This window comes from Lampetra planeri, chromosome 9 (genome assembly GCF_965212315.1).
Source record: "Lampetra planeri chromosome 9, kcLamPlan1.2.h2, whole genome shotgun sequence".
Taxonomy (NCBI): Eukaryota; Metazoa; Chordata; class Hyperoartia; order Petromyzontiformes; family Petromyzontidae; genus Lampetra; species Lampetra planeri.
Window position 1 is genome coordinate 4,351,160 of NC_136115.1, and position 21,701 is coordinate 4,372,860.

The 21,701-nt window shown below is 45.9% G+C and overlaps 1 protein-coding gene across 9 annotated transcripts in view; it reads left to right on the forward strand.

Moving 5' to 3' along the window:
* LOC144720587 (WD repeat and FYVE domain-containing protein 3-like) overlaps positions 1-21,701 on the forward strand; it is a 129,295-nt gene that overhangs the window by 101,721 nt on the left and 5,873 nt on the right. For 7 of the 9 annotated variants that reach the window (XM_078597428.1, XM_078597420.1, XM_078597423.1 and 4 more), the window contains 16 exons: positions 1,580-1,634; positions 4,566-4,685; positions 7,262-7,379; positions 8,208-8,314; positions 8,908-9,061; positions 10,140-10,231; positions 11,024-11,236; positions 13,169-13,313; positions 13,907-14,061; positions 14,648-14,809; positions 16,125-16,304; positions 17,305-17,487; positions 18,699-18,801; positions 19,279-19,399; positions 20,297-20,520; positions 21,030-21,144. In XM_078597428.1, the coding sequence (XP_078453554.1) occupies positions 1,580-1,634; positions 4,566-4,685; positions 7,262-7,379; positions 8,208-8,314; positions 8,908-9,061; positions 10,140-10,231; positions 11,024-11,236; positions 13,169-13,313; positions 13,907-14,061; positions 14,648-14,809; positions 16,125-16,304; positions 17,305-17,487; positions 18,699-18,801; positions 19,279-19,399; positions 20,297-20,520; positions 21,030-21,144 (2,247 nt within the window). The remainder of the gene's footprint in view (positions 1-1,579; positions 1,635-4,565; positions 4,686-7,261; positions 7,380-8,207; positions 8,315-8,907; positions 9,062-10,139; positions 10,232-11,023; positions 11,237-13,168; positions 13,314-13,906; positions 14,062-14,647; positions 14,810-16,124; positions 16,305-17,304; positions 17,488-18,698; positions 18,802-19,278; positions 19,400-20,296; positions 20,521-21,029; positions 21,145-21,701) is intronic. The other 2 variants (XM_078597424.1, XM_078597429.1) reach the window with 2 other exon arrangements.

Here is a 21,701-nt window from a genome sequence, read left to right on the forward strand (position 1 = left end):
TTAGTCGGATGATAGGAATGTTATTAACGTGATAGCAACACTTGTTGGCATGCTGCGCTGTGAGCCCCGGGGCGTGCGTTCAATTCCAATCAAAGGCTAACATCGACTGCGAGTGTTGCGCGGAGCTGTTGCTGAGGTTCTTCACCACCAACCGGTATCGACCGGCGTGGTGAAGGTTAAATAACCCCCACGACTGATAGGGCACGGGGAGACCTTGAACCAGCAGTAAATTGATTAAGGGGCGTAATGGTGGTTAAAATGCGTGTAAAGATTTGAAGATACAACAATGGAAATGTTCTTCTTGGTTCTTTCGGTAAAGTCACGTAGAAGGGAAATAATAAAATAATAAAAATTAAACATAATAAAATACAATTCTCACGACATTGCGAAGCTTCTGGGTCTTTCCAACAGAACTGTTCTTCACCTGAGGACGGCTGCTTGCGTTGTGGCCGAAACGTCGTGAGAATTGTATTTTATTATGGTTTATTTTTATTATTTCCCTTCTACGTGACTTTACCGAAAGAACCAAGAAGATGAATCCCTGCAGTCACGAAAGCTTTAAATCGAAATTTAATGAAAATGGTATTATTTTGTTTTGATGTGGGCATTTATGATCCAAGAGGTGGTTGGTGGGGGGGGGGGTGCTAACACCACAACAGGTCACCTAGCAGCCAGCACCACTGAGATTCAAGTGGCCACCCAGATTGGGTTCTCAAGGGTAGCGAGTTGATGGCCTCAGTACACTTCCCAATGAATGTGCAAAAACCCACCATATAAACTTGGGATTGATTCCAATTATCATTGCGTTATTTGCACTGAATTGTAATCGACAAATTAAAAAAAATTGTAAAAGACCCGACACAGAATGATCCATGGCTCCGATATTCCGCAAAGCTTCTGGGCCACAACCTCCAAAACCACAGCCACACACAAGCCATCGCAACAGCAGATGTGGATACTTGATGCGCAAAAGAAGAAAGAAATCTCTCCGTTGTGTGACTGTGGTTACCCGGCACGACAGATCGAGGAACGCACAACGACTCAAAGCCCGATTCACAAATACGAAGGAGGCATCGCAGCGATACACTCTGTATTCCTGGAGCAATTATCTGGCCCAAAGCACCTCGAAGTAAAACTATAATTGGGGCTCTACATCAGCCATACAAACAAGACTGAGCTGCAATGTAATGTGATTTCAGCGAACATTGATGCCTTAATTATATTTGACCCCACTTCTGCCGCTGAAAATGTATATCTTGGTTTAAATAACTTGCTTTTAGTGTTGGGAGTATAAAATCCTATACAATAGGATGTATGTTGAACTTCTTTCGTAGCCAACCATGATAATTATTGGACAGACTTCAGAAGTAGTTTCCTGGTGTCATATCCCATGACCATTTCTTTACAATTGATGGTGCATTCAATACGGAATGTAATTTCGTTGTCTCTCGACATGATGGCGATTAAATGGCCTAATTTGTTTCAATCATTGTGTTCCCAAAACATACAAGTTGAGCATTAAAACCATGGTCTTGCAACAAGAATAGAAATTAAAGCCCGGTGTTGCATTGTTTTTCAGGTCGGGTCTGCTGAGCGGCCTGGTTGGAGAGCGATCGGTGACGCAGCGCTGGGTGGTGCGTATCTTCACCGGATAATCGAAACCCTTTTACCCCCGAGATGGAGATGTCCCAAGTGCCACAGCGGCTCACAAGCTGCCCTGTCGTAGCCACAGAGCCAGAACAGCAGACTTCCCTGCATTCAAATCCAGGTTTCAGCCACCTCCGATTGAACCAGGCGCTCAAGTGTAGTGTGTTTTATTGGTCTCAGCACAGTCGCCACCGTTTCATTATTTCGTCATCACCTGAGTGCCCAACACTCTCTTTTGGCAGTAGCGGCGGGGGGCATTACGCGCCCGTGATGGCAATGAACCGAGAGAGTGTACGTCCACTCCTCATTAGTATTCAAGAGCTTGCCCTGTGAAGAACTTTAAGTCCTTTCATTTGTTTTTGCCCAGAATTAAAGTGAATCCATGCTAATCCTCATGCTCCCCTGGCAATTCATACGGAATTAAATAGCAATGCTGCAAGATGTATTGCTGCGCCGATCTTTTTTTAAATTCGACATTTACGGTTGATCAACTCATTTTATATGAAGCAGCTTCTGAGAGTCCATTGACATCTACAGGAGCTAGGATTTACAGGATAAATAAATCCAACAGGTGGATGGAAGTGCAAATTTACAAAAGATATTTTTTTAAATTACACTTTTTGAAAACACAAAATGTAGACCATAAGAATAACAGATACATATATAGTGAGTACAAAAAAAGTACAGCAGCTGTAAATTATAATAATCACATTTAAATAAAATTGGAAGAGCCTGCTTTGGTGGCCTGCGTGTCTGCTTCTAAAATGATTCTAGCCACGTTTAGCAATCACTGATTCAATTGCCGAGTCCAAGAATAGACAAGAAGCAATTACAGTTGAACGAGTCAACATTTGATTCCAAGAGGCAGCCGTGTAGCTTGGAGGTCAGATCACTGAGCTGGCAATGCTGTGGCCTTGGATTTGAATCCAGAATTCAATCGCCAGGTTCTTAAGCTTAGCAAGTGAATGGTCTCAGCCTCCTCACCAATGGCTTCATGCAAAATCATCACATCAAATTAAAAAAATTTAACGTCATTTATCAATATCGCAGCTCTGGGAATAACAAAAAAAACGTTGGTTTAACTGCCGTGAGATGAACCTTCATATCTAGTCAGGGGGTATGAAAAAGTATACACCTCTGTGACTTTACCGAAAGAACCAAAGAGTATGGATTCCTGCAGTCACGAAAGCTTCAAATCAAGATTATACACCCTAGATTTCGATTTAAAGCTTTCGTGACTGCAGGGATTCATCTTCTTGGTTCTTTCGGTAAAGTCGCGTAGAAGAAAATAATAAAATAATAAAAATAAAACATAATAAACCTTAGATTGTGAATAAATAAATATAAATGGTACGTTTAAGAGTCGTTCTGTGAGTCCCCGTTTCTGTGGGCCGATCTCTAACGCCGAGTTGCACTGCTCTGCAAGAGATCCAAGCGAACAATTGATCTCATGACATGGCACCAGTGTGCACAATTGGGAGAGAGATAAAAAAACGAATGGATTCGGCACAGGTAGACTCGCTGCTATGATTTCATTCCCTTCACCTGTTGCGGATATCGGAAACAACATTGAACAGAGTGCTTCAGATACATGGTATTAGTGATTGTTTCAAAGCTCACATTCCAACCCTATATTGATAACATCTCAAAGAAAATATAATCAAAATTAGGGGTTTTCATACAGTAAAAAACACGTTTTCCCATTCGATTGCACCTGCAAATTTGTTGAGGCTATCATTCAACCACACTTCGACTACAATGACGCTGCTTACAGATCAGCTCCTTATGAATCGCTAAATATACTAAACCCGCTTTATCCTTCTGATCTTCAATTTGCACCGGATGTACCATACAGGACCCACCATTGTGACCTCGACTTAAAATTCAATCTCACATCACTTCAATCAAGAAGAAATCTACGGTACATTGTGCCCCGTTCATCCATAACATTCGCATTGATAAACATGCGCTATTCTTCGCTAATTCATGAACCCGATTGTCAAACGGAAGGAACCCAAGACATCCGCGTAATTTTTATTTTAACTATCCCAAGAACAAGAATTGTAAGAGGTGACAAGGGCTTTGCTATTGCAGTACCAACGTTTTGGAACAACCTTATTCCCTGCCTGAACATCATGAATCTTCCTTCAAAAAATATTCTGAAGCGGAAGATTAGTAAAAAAAATAATAATAATAAAATAATAATAAATGAAAATAACTAAATGAAATCACGAGGTTTCAGAGGCAACACAAGTCTTCAGGTGGGACGGTCAAAGCCAAATTTTGATACAGTAAATTTGGCTGTGACGGTCCCACCTGAAGACGGAGACTTGTGTTGCCTCTGAAACGTCGTGATTTAATTGAGTTATTTTCATTTATTTTAGTTTTATTTTATTATTATTATTATTTACCTACGTGACTTTACCGAAAAAACCTAAGAGTATGAAACCTTGCAGTCACGAAAGCTTCAAATCTAGAACGGAAGATTAGTTCTGACTTTCACCACATTTGCAAATGTGATTTGTAACTTTAATCTTTAGCAATGTATCGACAGTTCAATTTTAACGTGCAATTTTATTGAGGGACTGTGTGCTGGTCATGGTGTGGTCTGGGACTGTTTTTGTTTTGCCACCTTGCCCCAAGATTTCATTTGGCGTTGAAAAATCGACAATAATTTTTATACATATGCAATTTGTACTTATATCTTTTATTTATAATGATATTTAGCGACTCGCTTAGCTTTCCGTTACCTGCCACCGCGATCTGTTTTTGTATTGTTTGTTGTAACTGTGACCCACCACTACTGGACATCTGTGAAAAGAGCTTCATACCTCATCAGATTCTTCCAGTCGAAACTCAAGATTCTGACTCTGTCGTGCGTCTTGACTGTTGCCATCACCTCCCTTCCCCTCCCTCAGCACGGGGAGATCAGCAACTTCCAGTACCTGATGCACCTGAACACGCTGGCCGGACGCTCCTACAACGACCTCATGCAGTACCCCGTCTTTCCCTGGATCCTGGCCGACTACCAGTCCGAGGTATATGTGAGCTCTGTTACCCGTGTGTGCGTGTCCACACACATTTGTTATCTACACACACTTATGAATATACATTGAACTTCTTTTGCAGCGTACTTGGCCAACCGCGCTAATAGGAGGTGAAGGGCAGTCACAGATACCCCCACGGTGATTTGGTGTGGGGAGGCCTTTAGCAGTGGGTTGACATTTAAAACAATATATTTTAACTCATTCCTGCGGAGGGAGCTGGTAGGAACGTTGGGTTACTCGGTCAATGGCCAGGGTCAACGGCGGCGTGGTGTATTCCGCAAATATGGCTGACTGTGAGGGTGGGCACAAGCCGGCGTGAGTAGGTTAAACGTTGAGTTTTATAAGGGCACCACGGGGTGACCAACCCCACCCCTCCCACCCCCCACCCAGCCCCACCCTCCCCACCCAGCCCCTCCCCACCCTCCCACCCAGCCCCTCCCTCCCCACCCAGCCCCTCCCTGCACGACAGACGGACACAATAATCCCCTGTGGGCTGGTGGAACCAGGAGGTTCCTACCAGTAATATACATGCATTACATTAGGCACGTCATTCATGAATTGCAATTCATCAACATTGATTCCTAAACTCGAGATACGCCGAATCATGTGTGTAAGAATCGATTGTTTGCCGTTCGTCTCTGCTGTGATGTTGTCGTGTAAACCCTGCAGCCAAGAGAGAGATATAGCTGCATTCACTATAAATAAACATATTCTTGAATCGAACCTCAACCCGCAATTGTGACAGTTCATCAAATCGCGAGTGGGGCGAATTTCCACGTGCGCTATGATACACGTACCAGATACGAATTTACACGTATTCAAATCAAACCACTTTATCATTTAGCGGCAAAATATCTTTTAAAATAATGCCTTCTTCTTGGTTCTTTCGGTAAAGTCACATAGAAGGGAAATAATAAAATAATAAAAATAAAACATAATAAAATAATTCTCACGACGTCTTTCCGACAGACCTGTTCTTCACCTGAGGACGGCTGCACCCAGTGGCGGCTGGTGATATTTATTTTTGGGGGGGCGCATTTTTTTTATTTTATTGAGGGGGGCAAATAAATATAAAGCAGTACCAAAAACCATTTTGACTACTTGAATATAAATTTTGATGATCTGTATTTACATTTCAGACCAAAAGAAGTACCAAAAAGCATGTTTCCTACTTGAACATAAATGTTTCTCTTTTATATACATTTCAGACCAAAGTACCAAAAAGCATGTTTCCTACTTGAACATAAAAACGTTAGTTTCATGCTATTATCAATATGGCTGCAGCTACTTTCATGACGTTTGCATTTGTCAGAGAGATGTTTGAGGTCTCTTACCCCCGTCGTTGTCCACAAAACTTCAGTGCCGACACTTTGAAATAAAAGACAGGGAAAACAAAAAAGAGAATTGCTAACATCACATCCAGCCAGCCACCTCCGTTTCTCATAACAAGCGCGGGTGAAGCTTCGTGTGTAGCTTCGTCGTCTGTCACTGGCCTGCTGCTGGATTTGTAAATCGGGTTGGTCCGGTCCGAGATCCTTTATCTTTTTTATTTCTTCCAGCGAAAGCCTTGTGAAAGGGTTTTTTTGTAAATAAATTACAGAATTTGGATGAACTGCTGCCATTGTTTACACAAAAAATTTGATCAGCCTAGCAAGTGTCGAAGTGATGTCGCCTGCGCACTTGCAGTAGTGGCCCAGAGCGTAAATTTGAATGACAGGTGACGAGAACCAATCAGATTGGATAAAATAACATGTATCCAATTCTGGTTGGCCAGGGACGCAACGACTTGCGCCCCGAGGAGAATCTTTAAGAAACCAATTAGAGACCAGCTTCAGGTCACATGCTGTCCGAAAATTTAAAGTCTCACATAGACATCCATTTGTCCGGCGCCCCGCATGAAACACATTGAAAAACATAGAAAATAGTTGACCGATTAAAGCCAGTTTTTATTAAATGCTGATGCTTTTCTTACTACCAGCCGGCACATCGTATGAAAAAAATATTTTATTTATGTATTTTTATATAATTTTTGTATATGTTTATTCTTGAATCTTGATGGGGGCGGCGCCCCTGCGCCCTCTATTGACGAGCCGCCACTGGCTGCACCAGATACGAATTTACACGTGCAAGATACGAATTGCCCCATGCACTATGATACACCACGTACCAGATACGGATATCCACGTGCACTTTGATACACGTACCAGATACGTGTGTGCAGTGGGCCATCGAACCATGTTCAGGACGTGATGGGGAAAGCACTCATCGGCAAAAATGAATCATTTTGTTTGTCAGCATAGCAACGCGCTGATATCAGTGTGTTTGTTGTTTATGTTGCTTGTGCACGGGGCTTTACAAACCAGCCGAACTAGAATGTTGTGGCGAAGTGTCAGCAATTGTCATTAACGCCTGTAGCACACATACACATTGGCTCCATGTGCATACTTGCTGCGTGATACATTTCTATAAAACACGTGGCTTTTATTACGGCTTTCAAATGACAAAGTGTGCTTCGTGAAGGACAGTGTTTTGGTTGTATATCTCCTCTCTGTGTTGGGTGGGAGCAGGAGCTTGACCTGACGGACCCTCGCACTTTCCGGGATATGTCCAAACCGATGGGAGCGCAGACGATGGAGCGCCTGGAGCAGTTCCAGAAGCGCTACCAAGACTGGGAGGACCCAAACGGTACAGCTGGCGGCTCCTCCGGCACTCAAACACGCCGACGGCAATTTGCAATCGGTGTGCGACGACTGGAAATACGCAACGAGCTTGCGTTTCACGCATTCGCCCTGGAGAGCAAACGCGCGCGCGCGCGCGCGAATGCGGGCACGGACTTAACGAATTGGAACTGTCTTCTTGGTTCTTTCGGTAAAGTCACGTAGAAGGGAAGTAATAAAATAATAAAAATAAAACATCAAATAATTCTCACGACGTTTCGGCCACAACGCAAGCAGCCGTCTTCAGGTGAAGAATGAGACACTGCCAAGCTTGGAGCTTATATATAGAGACTCGATTGCTGAGCCTTCTTATCACGGAGCTTGTTGAAGGATCTCAAAGTTATGTGGAATCCCTCCCCGTAGAGGCGGTTCAATTTCGATTTAAAGCTTGCGTTGTAGCCGAAACGTCGTGAGAATTATTTTATTATGTTTTATTTTTATTATTTTATTACTTCCCTTCTACGTGACTTTACGGAAAGAACCAAGAAGATGAATCCCTGAAGTCACGAAAGCTTTATATCGGAATTTAATAACGTTTTATTTTTATTATTTTATTATTTTTATTATTTTATTACTTCCCTTCTACGTGACTTTACCGAAAGAACCAAGAAGATGAATCCCTGCAGTCACGAAAGCTTTAAATCGGAATTGGAGCTGGATACAAATGTTGCAGCGAAGTGAGTTGAAATCACCATGGCTGGGAAGAGAGAAAGGGGGCATTGCATCATCGGAGAGCTATACGGACACATGACTGAATTTTTGTAACGTGAACGTTTGCTGCGACGTGCGTCTGCAGGTGAAACCCCGGCCTACCACTACGGCACGCACTACTCGTCGGCCATGATCGTCGCCTCTTACCTCGTGCGGATGGAACCGTTCACGCAAACTTTCCTCCGCCTGCAGGTGAGTGCGGCTTCGCAGCCACGAGGCAGTTGTCCACAAAGCAGTCGGGCTTTTCGATTTAAAGCTTTCGTGACTGCAGGGATTCATCTTCTTGGTTCTTTCGGTAAAGTCACGTGACTTTACCGAAAGAACCAAGAAGACAGTCGGGCTTTGTTAAGGGGCGCCGTGGCGGCGAGGTGTTAACTTGCTCGCCTGGTATACAGGAAGTCGTGGGTTCGATCCCTGACCCGTGATGCCTGTTGTATATCTGGAGTTTGCATGTTCTCCCCTTGGTCGCGTGGATTTTTTACGGGTCCTCTGGCTTTTCCCTCTGCATTGAAACACGTGCGTTTAGAGTATTTGGCTGCTGTAAATTTCCACGTGATGATAAGCCACTTCCTTGAGTGCCTGTGGGAGTGGGACGCTCTGCAGTCAATCTTAAGATTCAATCCCACGACTAACAGCAGTGCTGCCTCAGTGTTCTGACCTCTGAGCCATCCTGCCACCTCTGCCAGAAGTTAATACAATTTCACGTGTTGATTTTGTTGCTCATGGCGTTGGCGTTTTCGTGTTTTTGTGTTTTTGTAACCCCTTTCCCGCACCCTCCCCGACAGGGCGGACATTTTGATCTGGCTGACCGCATGTTCCACAGCGTCCGAGACGCCTGGCTGTCCGCCTCCAGGAACAACATGGCCGACGTCAAGGAGCTCATCCCAGAATTCTTCTACCTCCCGGATTTCCTGCAAAACTCCAACCACTATAACCTCGGTGATTGGCGAGGACTATCGGCGCCTTACATCCAAACACCCTTGCGCTGAGCACCAGCGTGGAAGGCTTGCACTGCTTTCTTTATAAATAAATAAATAACTAAATAGAAACAAGCGAAAGTTGAGCGGAGTGGCTCAAGGGGGCGAAAGCGTGTCAGGGCACTTGAGCGGGCGTTGATGAAATCCTGGGGGCGAATCCGGGAGTCGGCCACTCGCGATCAAACCGGGTTCTCAAGTGGAGTTAATGGATGTCAGCCCAGTCACCAAAGACTGCACGCAAAAACCACGCACGTTCAAACGTGGTTTGTCAATCCACACACGTTCATATGTTGTTTTGTCAATCCAGTTGCGAGGTGGCCAGGAGATTGCATTGGTTTTAGTATTATCCCCACGTGCAAAACTCTCCTTAAATGGAATTGGCCAAACTAGAGCCTGGTGAGGCTTTTTTCGAAAAATAAATACGGGGTATTATCTTAGCTCATGCTACCGCTCAATCCATGCAAAGAACATTCTTTGCAAGCCACACATACGGTGAGGCACGAGCGTGAATAGAGACATCTGTTGAAGCAATCGACAATCATCCGGAGTTCTTCTTTGCTTGCTACGGGGAGAATTCCAAATGGAAATTGGTTTGTCTCTCTAGGTTCAAGTTCATTTATTAGGTATAGCCCTGTGAGCCATTCGGCTCTTGAATCGGAAAACAAAAACATGAACAAGAAAACATCTTAAAGTGACTATGTGCAAACAGAAAATCCAAGAAAAGACAGCAAAATATTGCAGAAAAAGCACCGTACACCAACACTGTGTGCAAAAATCCCAGTGGGATGCAAGTCAAACAACAACAACCACAAGACAACTTAGATTAAGGCCATCAGTCTAACTCTGTACTACAACAAACAAACATGGCCAAACCAAAAAACTTTTCGAAAATCACCAAAATAAAGCCATAAAAGCAATGAAACAGTGATCATAGGTGACCCTGTTCGTATGATCGAAATATGTTTTGCAGAATAAAAATCCAAACATTTCAGGAAAAGTGAACTTAAACGGGAACACAACTTGCTTCTTCTACATTGCAGGCTGCAAACAGAATGGGATTTGGCTGGGAGAGGTCCTCTTGCCAAACTGGGCCAAAGGAGATGCTCGCGAGTTCATCCGGGTTCATCGAGAGGTAACCATCGTCCCTCTTCAATTGTATTTCTCTCTCTCTCTCTCGGTTTATATCCTGAGCCTGACCCCTCCGTTATTGCGTTGTGTACTCATATCTCCCCCAAGCTCGGTGCACAAATCAGTGGATCATCTACAAAATCCCCCCACTCGCACCACACTATTGCAATCGTGCCGTATATTCCTCTTTCCTTATCACCACTTCTGTGCTCGACGACCTGTTGTTCCAGAGAAAAAAAACGTTTTCATTATTTCATGGTTTTCCAGCGTCAACGGAATTAAAATAGTACCCGTCAACACTGTAATTGCTGTCTCGATGAGATGTGCTAGGAGCTTGATGGTGTTACCATTGCGCTCAGGATATCACTGACATTTTAATAATTTTAATTACCCCCAAAGGTAATACCTTAGCCATTATGATGCTGATTATGTTGCCAACATCAATGCAGACGCTCTTGATTAGGCGTGCAATAATTCACCACTCCTGCAATTCAGTGAATTTCTGCGATTGAAGGTCAAGATTCGATTAAATAATCTCTTCTCCTTTTGTCGTGTTTGTGTTTCTTCTACACAATTTAATTCTCTCCATTCGCCAAAATGCAACAGTAACATTGTACGACAAAAAAATTGATGACCCGACACACGTATCATGAGCTTACTAGTAATTGGTTTCATTCAATGCACGAGTGCACGCCTAATAACGACTATGACGATGATGATGGTGACGACGATGATGCAGCCGACGGTAGCGCTGACGCAGTGGAGGGGTGACGAGGAATTATCTCGGCCCTGCCAGGCCCTGGAGTGCGACTACGTGAGCGCTCACCTTCACGAGTGGATCGATCTGATCTTCGGCTGCAAGCAGCAGGGCCCCATGGCCGTGGCCAGCACCAACGTGTTCCACCACCTCTTCTACGAGGGCCAGGTGGACATCTACAGCATCACCGACCCTCTCAAGCTCACCGCCACCATCGGATTCATCAACAACTTCGGCCAAATCCCCAAGCAGGTGACTCCGGTTCCACTCCGTTGGCTAGGATTGCTACCTTTTAAGTACAAATATATATTTTTAAAACGGGACAATATCATGGGAAGAGGAATATCTCACAATACCATGAGAATGGAGGAACTACAGACTGTTTAATTTCCCCAAAGAGAGGACTAAACCGGGCAGCTGACAGCTCTACGTGTGGCTCGTCAAGCTGCCAACACGACAGGACCTTGCAATTCCAGCCTAGACTTGCAGATCAACGAAACAGCCCTTGGGGATGATTTTAATGAGCATGGCAAGATGCCTGCCTTCTGCTGCGCCTTCATCGCACACACTCGTGGGTTGTGCAAGGTTCACACGTGGCAAATGCCTTTAGTGTTTGAATGTTGGATTGGGTGGTTCAGGCAGAGATGCAGCCATGGTGTGCCTGAGTCACCCACCTGAAGGGTAATGAGCCAGTACAACGACCAGGTGGCGAGATGTTAACTCCCTCGCCTGGTATGCAGAAGGTCGTGGGTTCGATCCCGGCCTTGATGCCTTTATATTTGTAAATTTGTTTGTTCTCCCCGTGGTCGTGTGGCTTTTCCTCTGGGTCCTCCGATTTTTCCCTCCACATTTAGAAACATGCGTTAAGAGTATTTGGCCGATATAAATTCCACGTGATTATCCACTTTGTTCAGCTATCATTTGTGGCCAGGTCACTTCTGAAAAAGAGCCATATAGCTCAGTGGGCCTTAGCTGAAAAAAGATACATAGTTTTTAGTTCATAGTTTTGGTTGTTGTGGAGGCATCATAACAAGTTTCTGTCGTGCCGTCTGTATGCCAAATGTGAGCATGCTCGCACGCATGGGCTGATCCAGCTGCTCCCGTCCTAATTAAAATTTGTAAACTACGAAAAAACTCATCGCAACGGAAAGATGCCATGCAGACTGGAAACAATTATATTTAACAACACACAAAGGGGGTGGGGGGTGGGGGTAGCATTGCCTGCACCAAAGTAATCGGCCTTAACCAGACCACAAGCTTAAAATAAGTATAACCCGTAAAAACAAAGTTTTTCACTATAAATCCTTTATATGCGTTGCGGCTAGAGTCCTCTCGTCCTCTGGCTTGAGATGGCTGCCACCTATGGGTCAGATGATTGCATTGCACCATTAAGCAATTGGTAATTAAATATAATATTTTTGTCCTAAAAAGTGTAACATTTTGGTAAAAAATTTTCACGAACATTAATTTTCACGCACAACGAGTCTGTGTGGAAAATGTCAGCTCGATTGGATCACGGGAAGTGGGTTAAAAAACGACCGAAAGATTTGCACGGTCGTAAGCAAGCAAGCGAACTTAATATAAAGGATTTAATAACTCGATGTCTGACCATTTAGTCATTCAGACCAGCAATTAAAAATAGCTGATAAAATGTGGCCGTCACAACAGGCAGCAGTGGAACAAAGACAAAGCTGCAGTCCGCTGTCGCCCTCATTAGGACTCGTCAGTACGGTGCATTCGTCAATGTTCGCTGCTTCCATGGGCCTCTGGGAGCCCAAAACATGAAGGGCCACATTTTCAGTTCTCTTGAGCTGGCGGTGTGGGTTAGGCTGGAAGATTTTGTGCATGCAATGCTGCACATCTCGGTGCGTTACTAAACCTAGTTGTTTCCAGCTGCATTCATTAGCACGGTTTGCTACGTACGGTGAGAAAAAAAGTTCGACAGGCATATGTACATGTTGTGATGGGTTTTCTCATCATTTACAGATTTGAGGTATTGTTGCCTTAAGGCAATTTTAATGAAAACGATATAAATGTCTTCGGACAAACATGATATTTCCCAGGAATAACAATAAACAGCCAATTGGCTTCCTTCGTACAAAAATAAAACTTGTAGATAGCGCCCTTCACAACGTGTCAAAGGCGCTGCTACAACAAGGCGCTCGACGATCTGCCATCCCGCAGCTCTTCAAGAAGCCTCACCCAGCGAAGAGGGTGGGCTCCAAGCCGTCTGGAGACACGAATCCCGGAGCGTCCGCAGGCCCTGCCCAGGACTGTCTCTTCTTCCACCACCTCGACTGCCTCACCCCATCGCCCATGCCACTCAAGGGTGAGCTGGACACCGACCGTCGTGCCCCAGCGACGTCGCACATCTTTTGCGTTCTCCATTGATGCGAAAGTTTGACTTCATAATCACCGGATCATTATTTTTTTAATCCATCTGTCAGAGATGGCCGGGTGGCACAATGAGCTGTCACCGCTGAGAGCCTGGGTTCAAATCCGGGCAATTAATTGCCTGTGATTGAACAAGGTTCTCAAGTGCATTGGGCATTGATGGTTACAGCCTGGTCACCAGACCATCACATTGACTTTGGTTCTGCACATAATTGACAATATGCAACAATATGTAATACTTGATTTGAAGCTTTCGTGACTAAATGTGGAGAGAAAAACCGGACGACCCGGAGAAATATCCACGCAACCACGGGGAGAGAGACACGCAATCCAAATATGCGGGCGACAGGGTGGGAATCGAACCCATGACCTCCTGCATATCAGGCGAGGTAGTTAACATCTCGGTTGGGCGTGATGTTGCCCACCCACCCTTTTGTAGGTGGTCGCGCTGACAGAACTTGCCCTAAGAGGCTGTCAAGGCTATATGGGTGATCTATGTCTGTTGTGTGTGCCCGTGGCGCGTCCCAGAGCTGAAGGGCCCGGTGGGACAGATCGTGTGCACGGAGCGAGGCGTCCTGGCGGTGGAAGAAAACAAAGTTCTGCTTCCTCCCGGCTTCCAGCGCACATTTTCCTGGGGCTTTGCTGACCTCAGCTGTCGGCTCTGTAACTACGACACTGACAAGGTCCGACACATTTGTCTTCTTCAGAGTCACTTGTTTTTCCTGCTGTGTTTTTATTTCCATCTGTGACAAACAATGACCTGACTCTAAACTTTTGCTGTATGAATCTGATTTAAAATTACTGTCTTGCAATAGGCTGCGTGTGGGGAAATGCATCGTTGTATCAATTAAAATCGATTCTTACACTCCCGATGGCCAGAAAACTATTATTTATTGCTGCAAATAAGATGCTCACGTGACATTTGGGTTCATAGAGTGAACTAAATTGTAGAGACAATATGGAAAAAGCACGGAGAAAAACATAGGAAATAACACAAAAATATAATCGATTCTTCAATAAAACCGCGACCCTGGACAAGTAGAATGAGTCGAGTCGCTAGGGATAGGGCAATTGTTACACACCGAGTAAACGATACTGTCACAACCTCCAGGGTGCACCACCTGTGCCCCCTACTGTGCCAACATACGTACACACACACACACACGCGTGCCATGTCGGCCTTCATAGGTGCTCGCTGAACAGCACTTGCCCCCCAAAACCGGTCTATAATGCTGTATGGGGGATCTTTGTCTTTGTGTCTATTTCTAGGCCCCCGTGGTGTTTGAGTGCATGTGGGAGTGGGGCCCTCTGCTCTGTGCCGTGTGCCCCGACGCCAAGACGGTGGTGTGTGGGGGCACGGCGACGGTGCTGTGCGTCTGGGAGATGCAGGGCGGCGGCAAGGACAGGAGGCCGACCGTTGGCCTCAAGCAGGTACGGCAGTCGCAGCCACGTGGCGGCACCTTTATTTTGACGATGACGGTGCGGTCAGTGAAACTGTGCGTCAGGGTTCTTCAGCTGCCCGCCCGCCCGCAAGCCACAACCGGCCTCTGAAGACTCTTCGGCAGAGGTCGCAAACGGGTTTTGATTCCTTACCCGTACATGTACCTCGGCCGCACCAGGGTCGCAAACGGGTACCCGTACCCTACCCGTACCCGATACACGGCTACCCGTACCCGGCCGGGTATCGGGTAGGGTACGGGTACCCGATTGCGACCTCTGGGATGAAGCCATGTTGCAGGCGCGGGTGGATTGATTCTAGGAACTTGAATTGTGAGAAGAGACAAGACGTTGGGAAATGAGTGACAAACGGTTACTCACCAGTGACTCACGGCCTACCCGTACCCGTACCCGGCCGCACCAGGGTCGCAGACGGGTACCCTTACCCGCAAAACTTGATTTACAGTCACTACCTTTACTCAATCATCTTAAGTCACTTCTTTCAAGTGCATTCCTGCCAATCTAACACTGCTGAAGCAAGTAAATGATATACAAATCGTTTCTTATTATTATTCTGTATATGAGTCCTGTACTGATGTAATGTGTGCAATGTCATGGTGATTGTCATGGTTACTAGTGTTACTTGTTTGCACAGGAAAACTATTTTACCAAAGGCGTTTCTATTCTTCGTTTTGCAATATTTTATCAAATCTTATTCCCAACTCTAGATGCACTATTTTGCAATATGTTTCTCTAATCTTAATGCTCAGTTTAGTGAAATATGTAATCTATAATTAAGTAATATATTTTGACTTAAAGCTTTCGTGACTGCAGGAATTCATATTCTTTGGGTCTTTCGGTAAAGCCATGTAGATAAAAAAAATATATATTTTTTCGATCTATTTTTCTATCTACGTGACTTTACCGAAAGACCCAAAGAATAAGTAATATAGTGTAAAAAAAAATAATTTGTTGACTTTCATTTCTGTATTTTTATATTTAAATTGTATATGCGACCTGTTGCAAACGTGTTTTAAATGTTACAGTTTTCCTGTTTTGTTGATGAAACCCGATTCAGGAGCTTCTTAGCTCACAGGGCAATTCTAAATCAACTGTTCAACTGTTCAGTCAACTCACGACACTAGAGAACCCGGTTTAATCACATATGGCTGCCCGCAATCACTGCTCTAACCTCTGAGCCACTCGGCCACCTCCAGCCAACGTTTCTTCATCAAACTAAAATCATATCTTGCGCGTCCCGTGTGATGCTCTAGCTGTATGCAATTATGCCCCCCGGCTGCCCACCCAGGTTCTCTACGGCCACACGGACGCCGTGACGTGCGTCGCCTTCTCGTCGGCGTACCACGTTTTGGTGAGCGGCTCGCGCGACCGCACCTGCATTGTGTGGGACCTCAACAAGCTGTGCTTCGTCACGCAGCTGCGCGGCCACTCGGGACCCATCGCCGCCGCCTGCGTCAACGAGCTCACCGTAAGTTTCCGCGGTCGGCGTAGGCCCCGGCTACCTTCCCCCGCTCTTCGTTGCCCTGGTACCCGGGGCGCCCCCGCCCCCCCCACCTCCAGCCCGTGCGGCCTGGTGCGGTGCGGTTAGAGCAGGGCCACGCGCTGGTTAGCTTCGCCACGAGTTGCTTTGCAAGCCGGCGGCAATGCCGAGCTGCGGGACTCTCGAGAGGTGGTTAGATGGTGTGCGCAGTGGCTGCCGAAGGGTTGGAGAATCGCACATTTGTTGTGAGGATTCCCTTCCCATAGGCATGGGAGGTGCATGCCCTGGCTCGCCGCGAGACGGAGAAAGTAGCAGAGTGCCGACTCCGCTTGTTCCGTCTGTATGGTGTAGAGTGTTGCCCCAATGCACGCGTGGGTTTTCTCAGAGTGGTCCGGGTTTGTTCCACATGTGAACAGTCATGAATTGGTTGATAAAATCTTAAGATATAGAGAACCGCAGAGCTTGGGCGATTGTTGGTGCCGGCTCGCTGTGTGGCTACCTTCCCGCTTGTCCGTGGTTCCTTTGCACTCCTGTTGGTTTTTGTATTGTTTCTGACCCACCTCTACTGGATATCTGTGAAAAAGAGCTTCATAGCTCATCGGATTCCTCCAGTATAAATAAAGATTCTGATTCCTCACGCCTCTGAATCGTTCTCTCTCTTAGAGAGCGAGCGCACGCTGCACAGCGGCAGCAGCATTACAAGTTGAAAAAGTTGAATTCCACAACATTTACAAATCCACAACATTGTAAATGTTATATTCTTGGTTCTTTCGGTAAAGTCATGCAATCATAAGTGACAGAGTTAATTTCGGGTAAAATCAATGAAAATGGGGTATGCCGATAGCATAAAAATGAGATGCGATAGAGCAAATCTGAGATCAGATTTGGAATCGGCACCCTGAAATTAGTCTAAAACAGCTGCAAAAGTCCAGGCCAGAAAAAAAATGCTTTTCGTTTGTTGACCAGTGTTATCATGACGATTGCGCAGGGTGACATCGTGTCGTGCTCGGGCACGAGCCTGTTCGTGTGGAGCGTGAACGGGGAGCCGCTCGCCAGCGCCAGCTCGGCGTCGGGTCCAGGCCAGCACGTGCTGTGCTGCGCCGTCTCCGAGGTGGACGAGTGGGACCGCCGCAACGTCATCGTCACCGGGCACTCGGACGGCGCCATCCGAGTGAGACCACCCCCTCCCCACCCCCAAGCTCTCGCGCGGTCGCTCTCTGTTGTGTTTGCGGCGGTTGGCGAGATGTCGGCTACCTCGCCAGGTACGCAGGAGGTCATGGACGCGATCCTGACCCTGACGCCTGCTGTACATCTTCTTGGTTCTTTCGGTAAAGTCACGTGGAAGGGAAATAATAAAAAAATAAAAATCAAACATAATAAAATAATTCTCACGACGTTTCGGCCACAACGCAAGCAGCCGTCCTCAGGTGAAGAACAGGTCTGTCGGGAAGACAGCGTCTGACGCGACAGACCTGTTCTTCACCTGAGGACAGCTGCTTGCGTTGTGGCCGAAACGTTGCGAGAATTCTTTTACTATGTTTTATTATTATTATTTTATTATTTCCCTTCTACGTGACTTTACCGAAAGAACCAAGAAGATGAATCCCTGCAGTGACGAAAACTTTAAATCGAAAAAGTCTGCTGTATATTTGGAGTTTGCACTGTTTCTGTTTCTGTGGTCGTGTGGATTTTTCTCCAGGTCCTCCAGTTTTTCCCTCCGCGTTTAGAATCAACACGCGTTGACGCTATGCATTTCCACGTGATAAGCCACTTTGTTGAGCTATCGTTTGAGGCCAGGTCGCTTCTGAAAAATAGCTATATAGCTCAGTTGGCTTTATCTGGTAAAAATTTAAATGAATATAATTATTTGTTGCTTATGACAGAGATACTCCTCTTACTAGGAGGAAGGGGGGGAGTTGGATCCTGGTCATGTTTAACCGCATACATTCTACCACGTGGATAAACTTTCATCGTCAGGATCACTCTTATCTGCATGAAAGCTCGGTTAATGGGGTGAATTTGTCCACTTCAGATGACTAGCCGAACAAACAATCGTATAATAGAATTAATTCAGCACTTCTGGGAGACCGCTTCCATGTGATAACTGTGCAACGGCTCTGATAATTGGATGCATTTGCTGCCACTTGTAACTCACTCCTCTTATCCACAGCAGTTTTTGGCGCAGCGATTTGGGAAAGCAGTTGATAGGAGCGCGTCAGATGTTGCAGGCTCGGGCAAGGGGCGTTTCGCTGTGTTTTTCTCTACTCGACGATGTGGGGTCTGATGACTGTGATGCCGACGATGATGATGGTGTTGATGTTGAATGTGATGTGCGTGGGTGTGACTGTGCCCCCCACCCCCCCCCGCATGCGTCAATAACAGATGTGGCGCCTGGAGTTTCAGCAGGTGCCCGAGACGCCTGTCACACAGCACATCGCTCACAACTCGGAGGGCAAGCTGCCTGTCGTGCCAGAAATCAATGCTGGTATGAGCATCACACACTGCGTAGGTATGCTTCGTAGTGTGGCCTTGGCCACAACCCCAGGGGTATGTCCTCCGTCATATACCTATCGGTGTAGAATGTGGGTGGTGAAAGGCCTACAAAAATCCTTGTTTACGTAATTAAATCTGCCCTTTTGTCCGGCCTGGTGGCACTGACAGGCATCGCCGATAGGTTTTTCAGAGACGCTACCCACTAGGTGCTGCCAATGGTGTACAATAACCTATTGTTACGTAATCGAGCTGAATCTAAAAAAAAAGGGTTTGGATTTTCATGGAATCGGAACCAAGGGTTTCTACGTTCTCTTTCCATTACATTTCTTGAACTTTTACTCTTTGCATTGTTTGTCGGGGTTTTCCCGAGAGAAGGAGGGGTGGGCGGGGGGCTCCCCCTTTCCCAAAGTCTCCCGCGGCGTTTTGATCCGTTTGACGCCTCGTGTGCTCGCAAATGTGTCCCATCAAGAAGAGGGCGACGAGGACGAGGAGGAGGAAGAGAGCAGCGACTCGGAATTGGACGAACCCCGTGCCAGACTCTGCACAGATCAGAATGACCCTAAGCGCATGACCCCGAATGGACCGACCAGGTACAATCGCTTGATGTTTAATGGTTAAAACGTCAATTGTGTCAAAGTCCATTTTCTAGTTTAACAACTGCTGCGGACGTGGCTGGGTGTCTCTCGGTGGTCACCATTTCGGGAGATCCTGGGTTTTATCCCAGGCAGCCATCCGTCACTGAGCTGGGATCTCAAGTTCAGTCAGTTGAACGTCTCGGCCCAATTACCGATTACTCTCCGAGAAAGAAAAAGAAACCTATTCCAGTCAATTTGTTTCGTCACCTAACGTTGGCAAGACACTCGAGCTATGAGAACTTTAAATAATGATTCAACTACAAAGTAACAAACAGTTATTCGTAGCAGGGTGTGTGCAAATGGCACCCCATAGTGCATGAATAAAAAGGTAACTTGAAGGAATATAAATTCTACATTATCGCCGCCTTTGGGTTGTTCTCTGACACACAGATTCATACACTGCTGTGCGCGAGTTCCAAATGGAAAATATATCTCAAGACGTGACAACGATAGTACAATTGGAATTAAATTATGAAAAATAAAAATTGAATCTAATTGATGTTGAATATAATGTTATTCGTGTGAGGGTTGAAATATCGACAGCTGGATGGGTCCATCATTGTAACAACCTTGCGTCTGCACCTTCCAGCATCGTAAATATTTGCATTGAGCCTGTCCTGTTTTCGTTCAGTTTAACGGATCCAGTTCTCACCACGTGCGCATGCCTTGGGGATTGGTCATCCGTCATTCTGTGTTTGACACAGCCAAGAATCCACTCTGGCCTTCCACACCACGGGAAGCTCAACCGGGAAGAAAAAAAAAACTGTCCCCAGGCAACTCTGTCTACCCCGTCCGCGATTTGTTTTCGCACAAACGTTTGACAACCGATTGAAAATAGAATTATTTTACCAGGCCCCAGGTGTGTTCCGAATCGGATCCGCTGCCAAGGATGGCAAACAATCGTCTGAGCTCGGATGACGGGGATGGCTTCGTCATCGTCAGCTACTCTGACTCCGAGTCATCGGACCAGGCGAAGGAGCGGCTCTTGAGCCACGGCCAAAGCAACGGTGGCAGCGGCAGCCACCACCATCACCACGACGCACAGGGCACCACCAGTCCCAGACAACTGAAGCCGGGTAGAGTAACCGAGATGTACACGGTTACCTGGATATCTTTAACGGAAAGGCATCGAAATGTGAACATTTTGTTGTGTTGGTCTATAATAATAAGAAGAATTGTATGCATTTATCCAGGAAGCCTCGCTCAGTCTCAAGACTATTTTGTGGGTGGTTTTATTTATTAGTAGTAATATCTTTGCCTAGGTTAGACGAACATAATTTCTCAATATATTTCAGCAGGAGGGGTCCTACATTTGGATATTTGACCATTTCCTTGTTCGGGAATATTTCTCTTCAACAGGACTGTGTGTGTATATATATCTCATAAAATACAATATCTTTATTCATAATAACATTAAAAGCAGTGTTGTTATTTTTGTCAGTAAATTCTTTATACGTTCATGGCTCTATTTCCACGTATTCGCAAAGAGGTCTCATTTTCGTTTGACCTTGCTCCAGGCGACGTGTGTAACCATGTTTCTCTGCGCATACCACGTACGTGTTTGTGCGTGCGTGCGTGCGCGCAGGCTGGCGCTGGGAGAGGAAGTTGGTGCTCTGTGGGAAGCTGAGCATGCCTGGAGGCGCTGGAAACTTCATAGGCGGCCGAGAAGGAGCCGAGATCACGGCACTGTGTGTGTCCAGGTAAACCCTCCATTGCACTTATCCACCCTCCACTGCACTTGCCCCACACTGAAAAATACGTGCTTTGGTTTACTAATTCTAAACCCCTAACCTCTACCCTTAACCGCATGCATAATGCCTAACCATTATCCTAACCTATATCCCTAACCCCAACCCTAACCCCTATTTTAACTCCTAATCCTTAACCCCTAAACTGTGACCCCTAAATCGAATTCCTACCACGAAGCGCTAATCCTGACTTAATACAATCAGTTATATAAGAAAAGTATGCCGTCTTGTTTCATACGAGAATTCCGTGTAAGCAGTTTTACTGTTTTGAAAAAGAAAAACGGGCTGGTGTCGCATTGGTAAGTCGCAAATATTGATGCGGAAAAAAATCAATGTTGGTCCACACACCCTCTGCTGCCGTGCATGTGCACGCATGATTTACTGTTGCCTGCTCCCGTGTCCTGTGGCCATGCACTGAGCACGTGCATACGCGTTGCCCCTGGTTTCACCTTACGCCTCGGCTCTCAAATAGCAGCAACACAACTACTACTCTTGATTTGAAGCTTTCG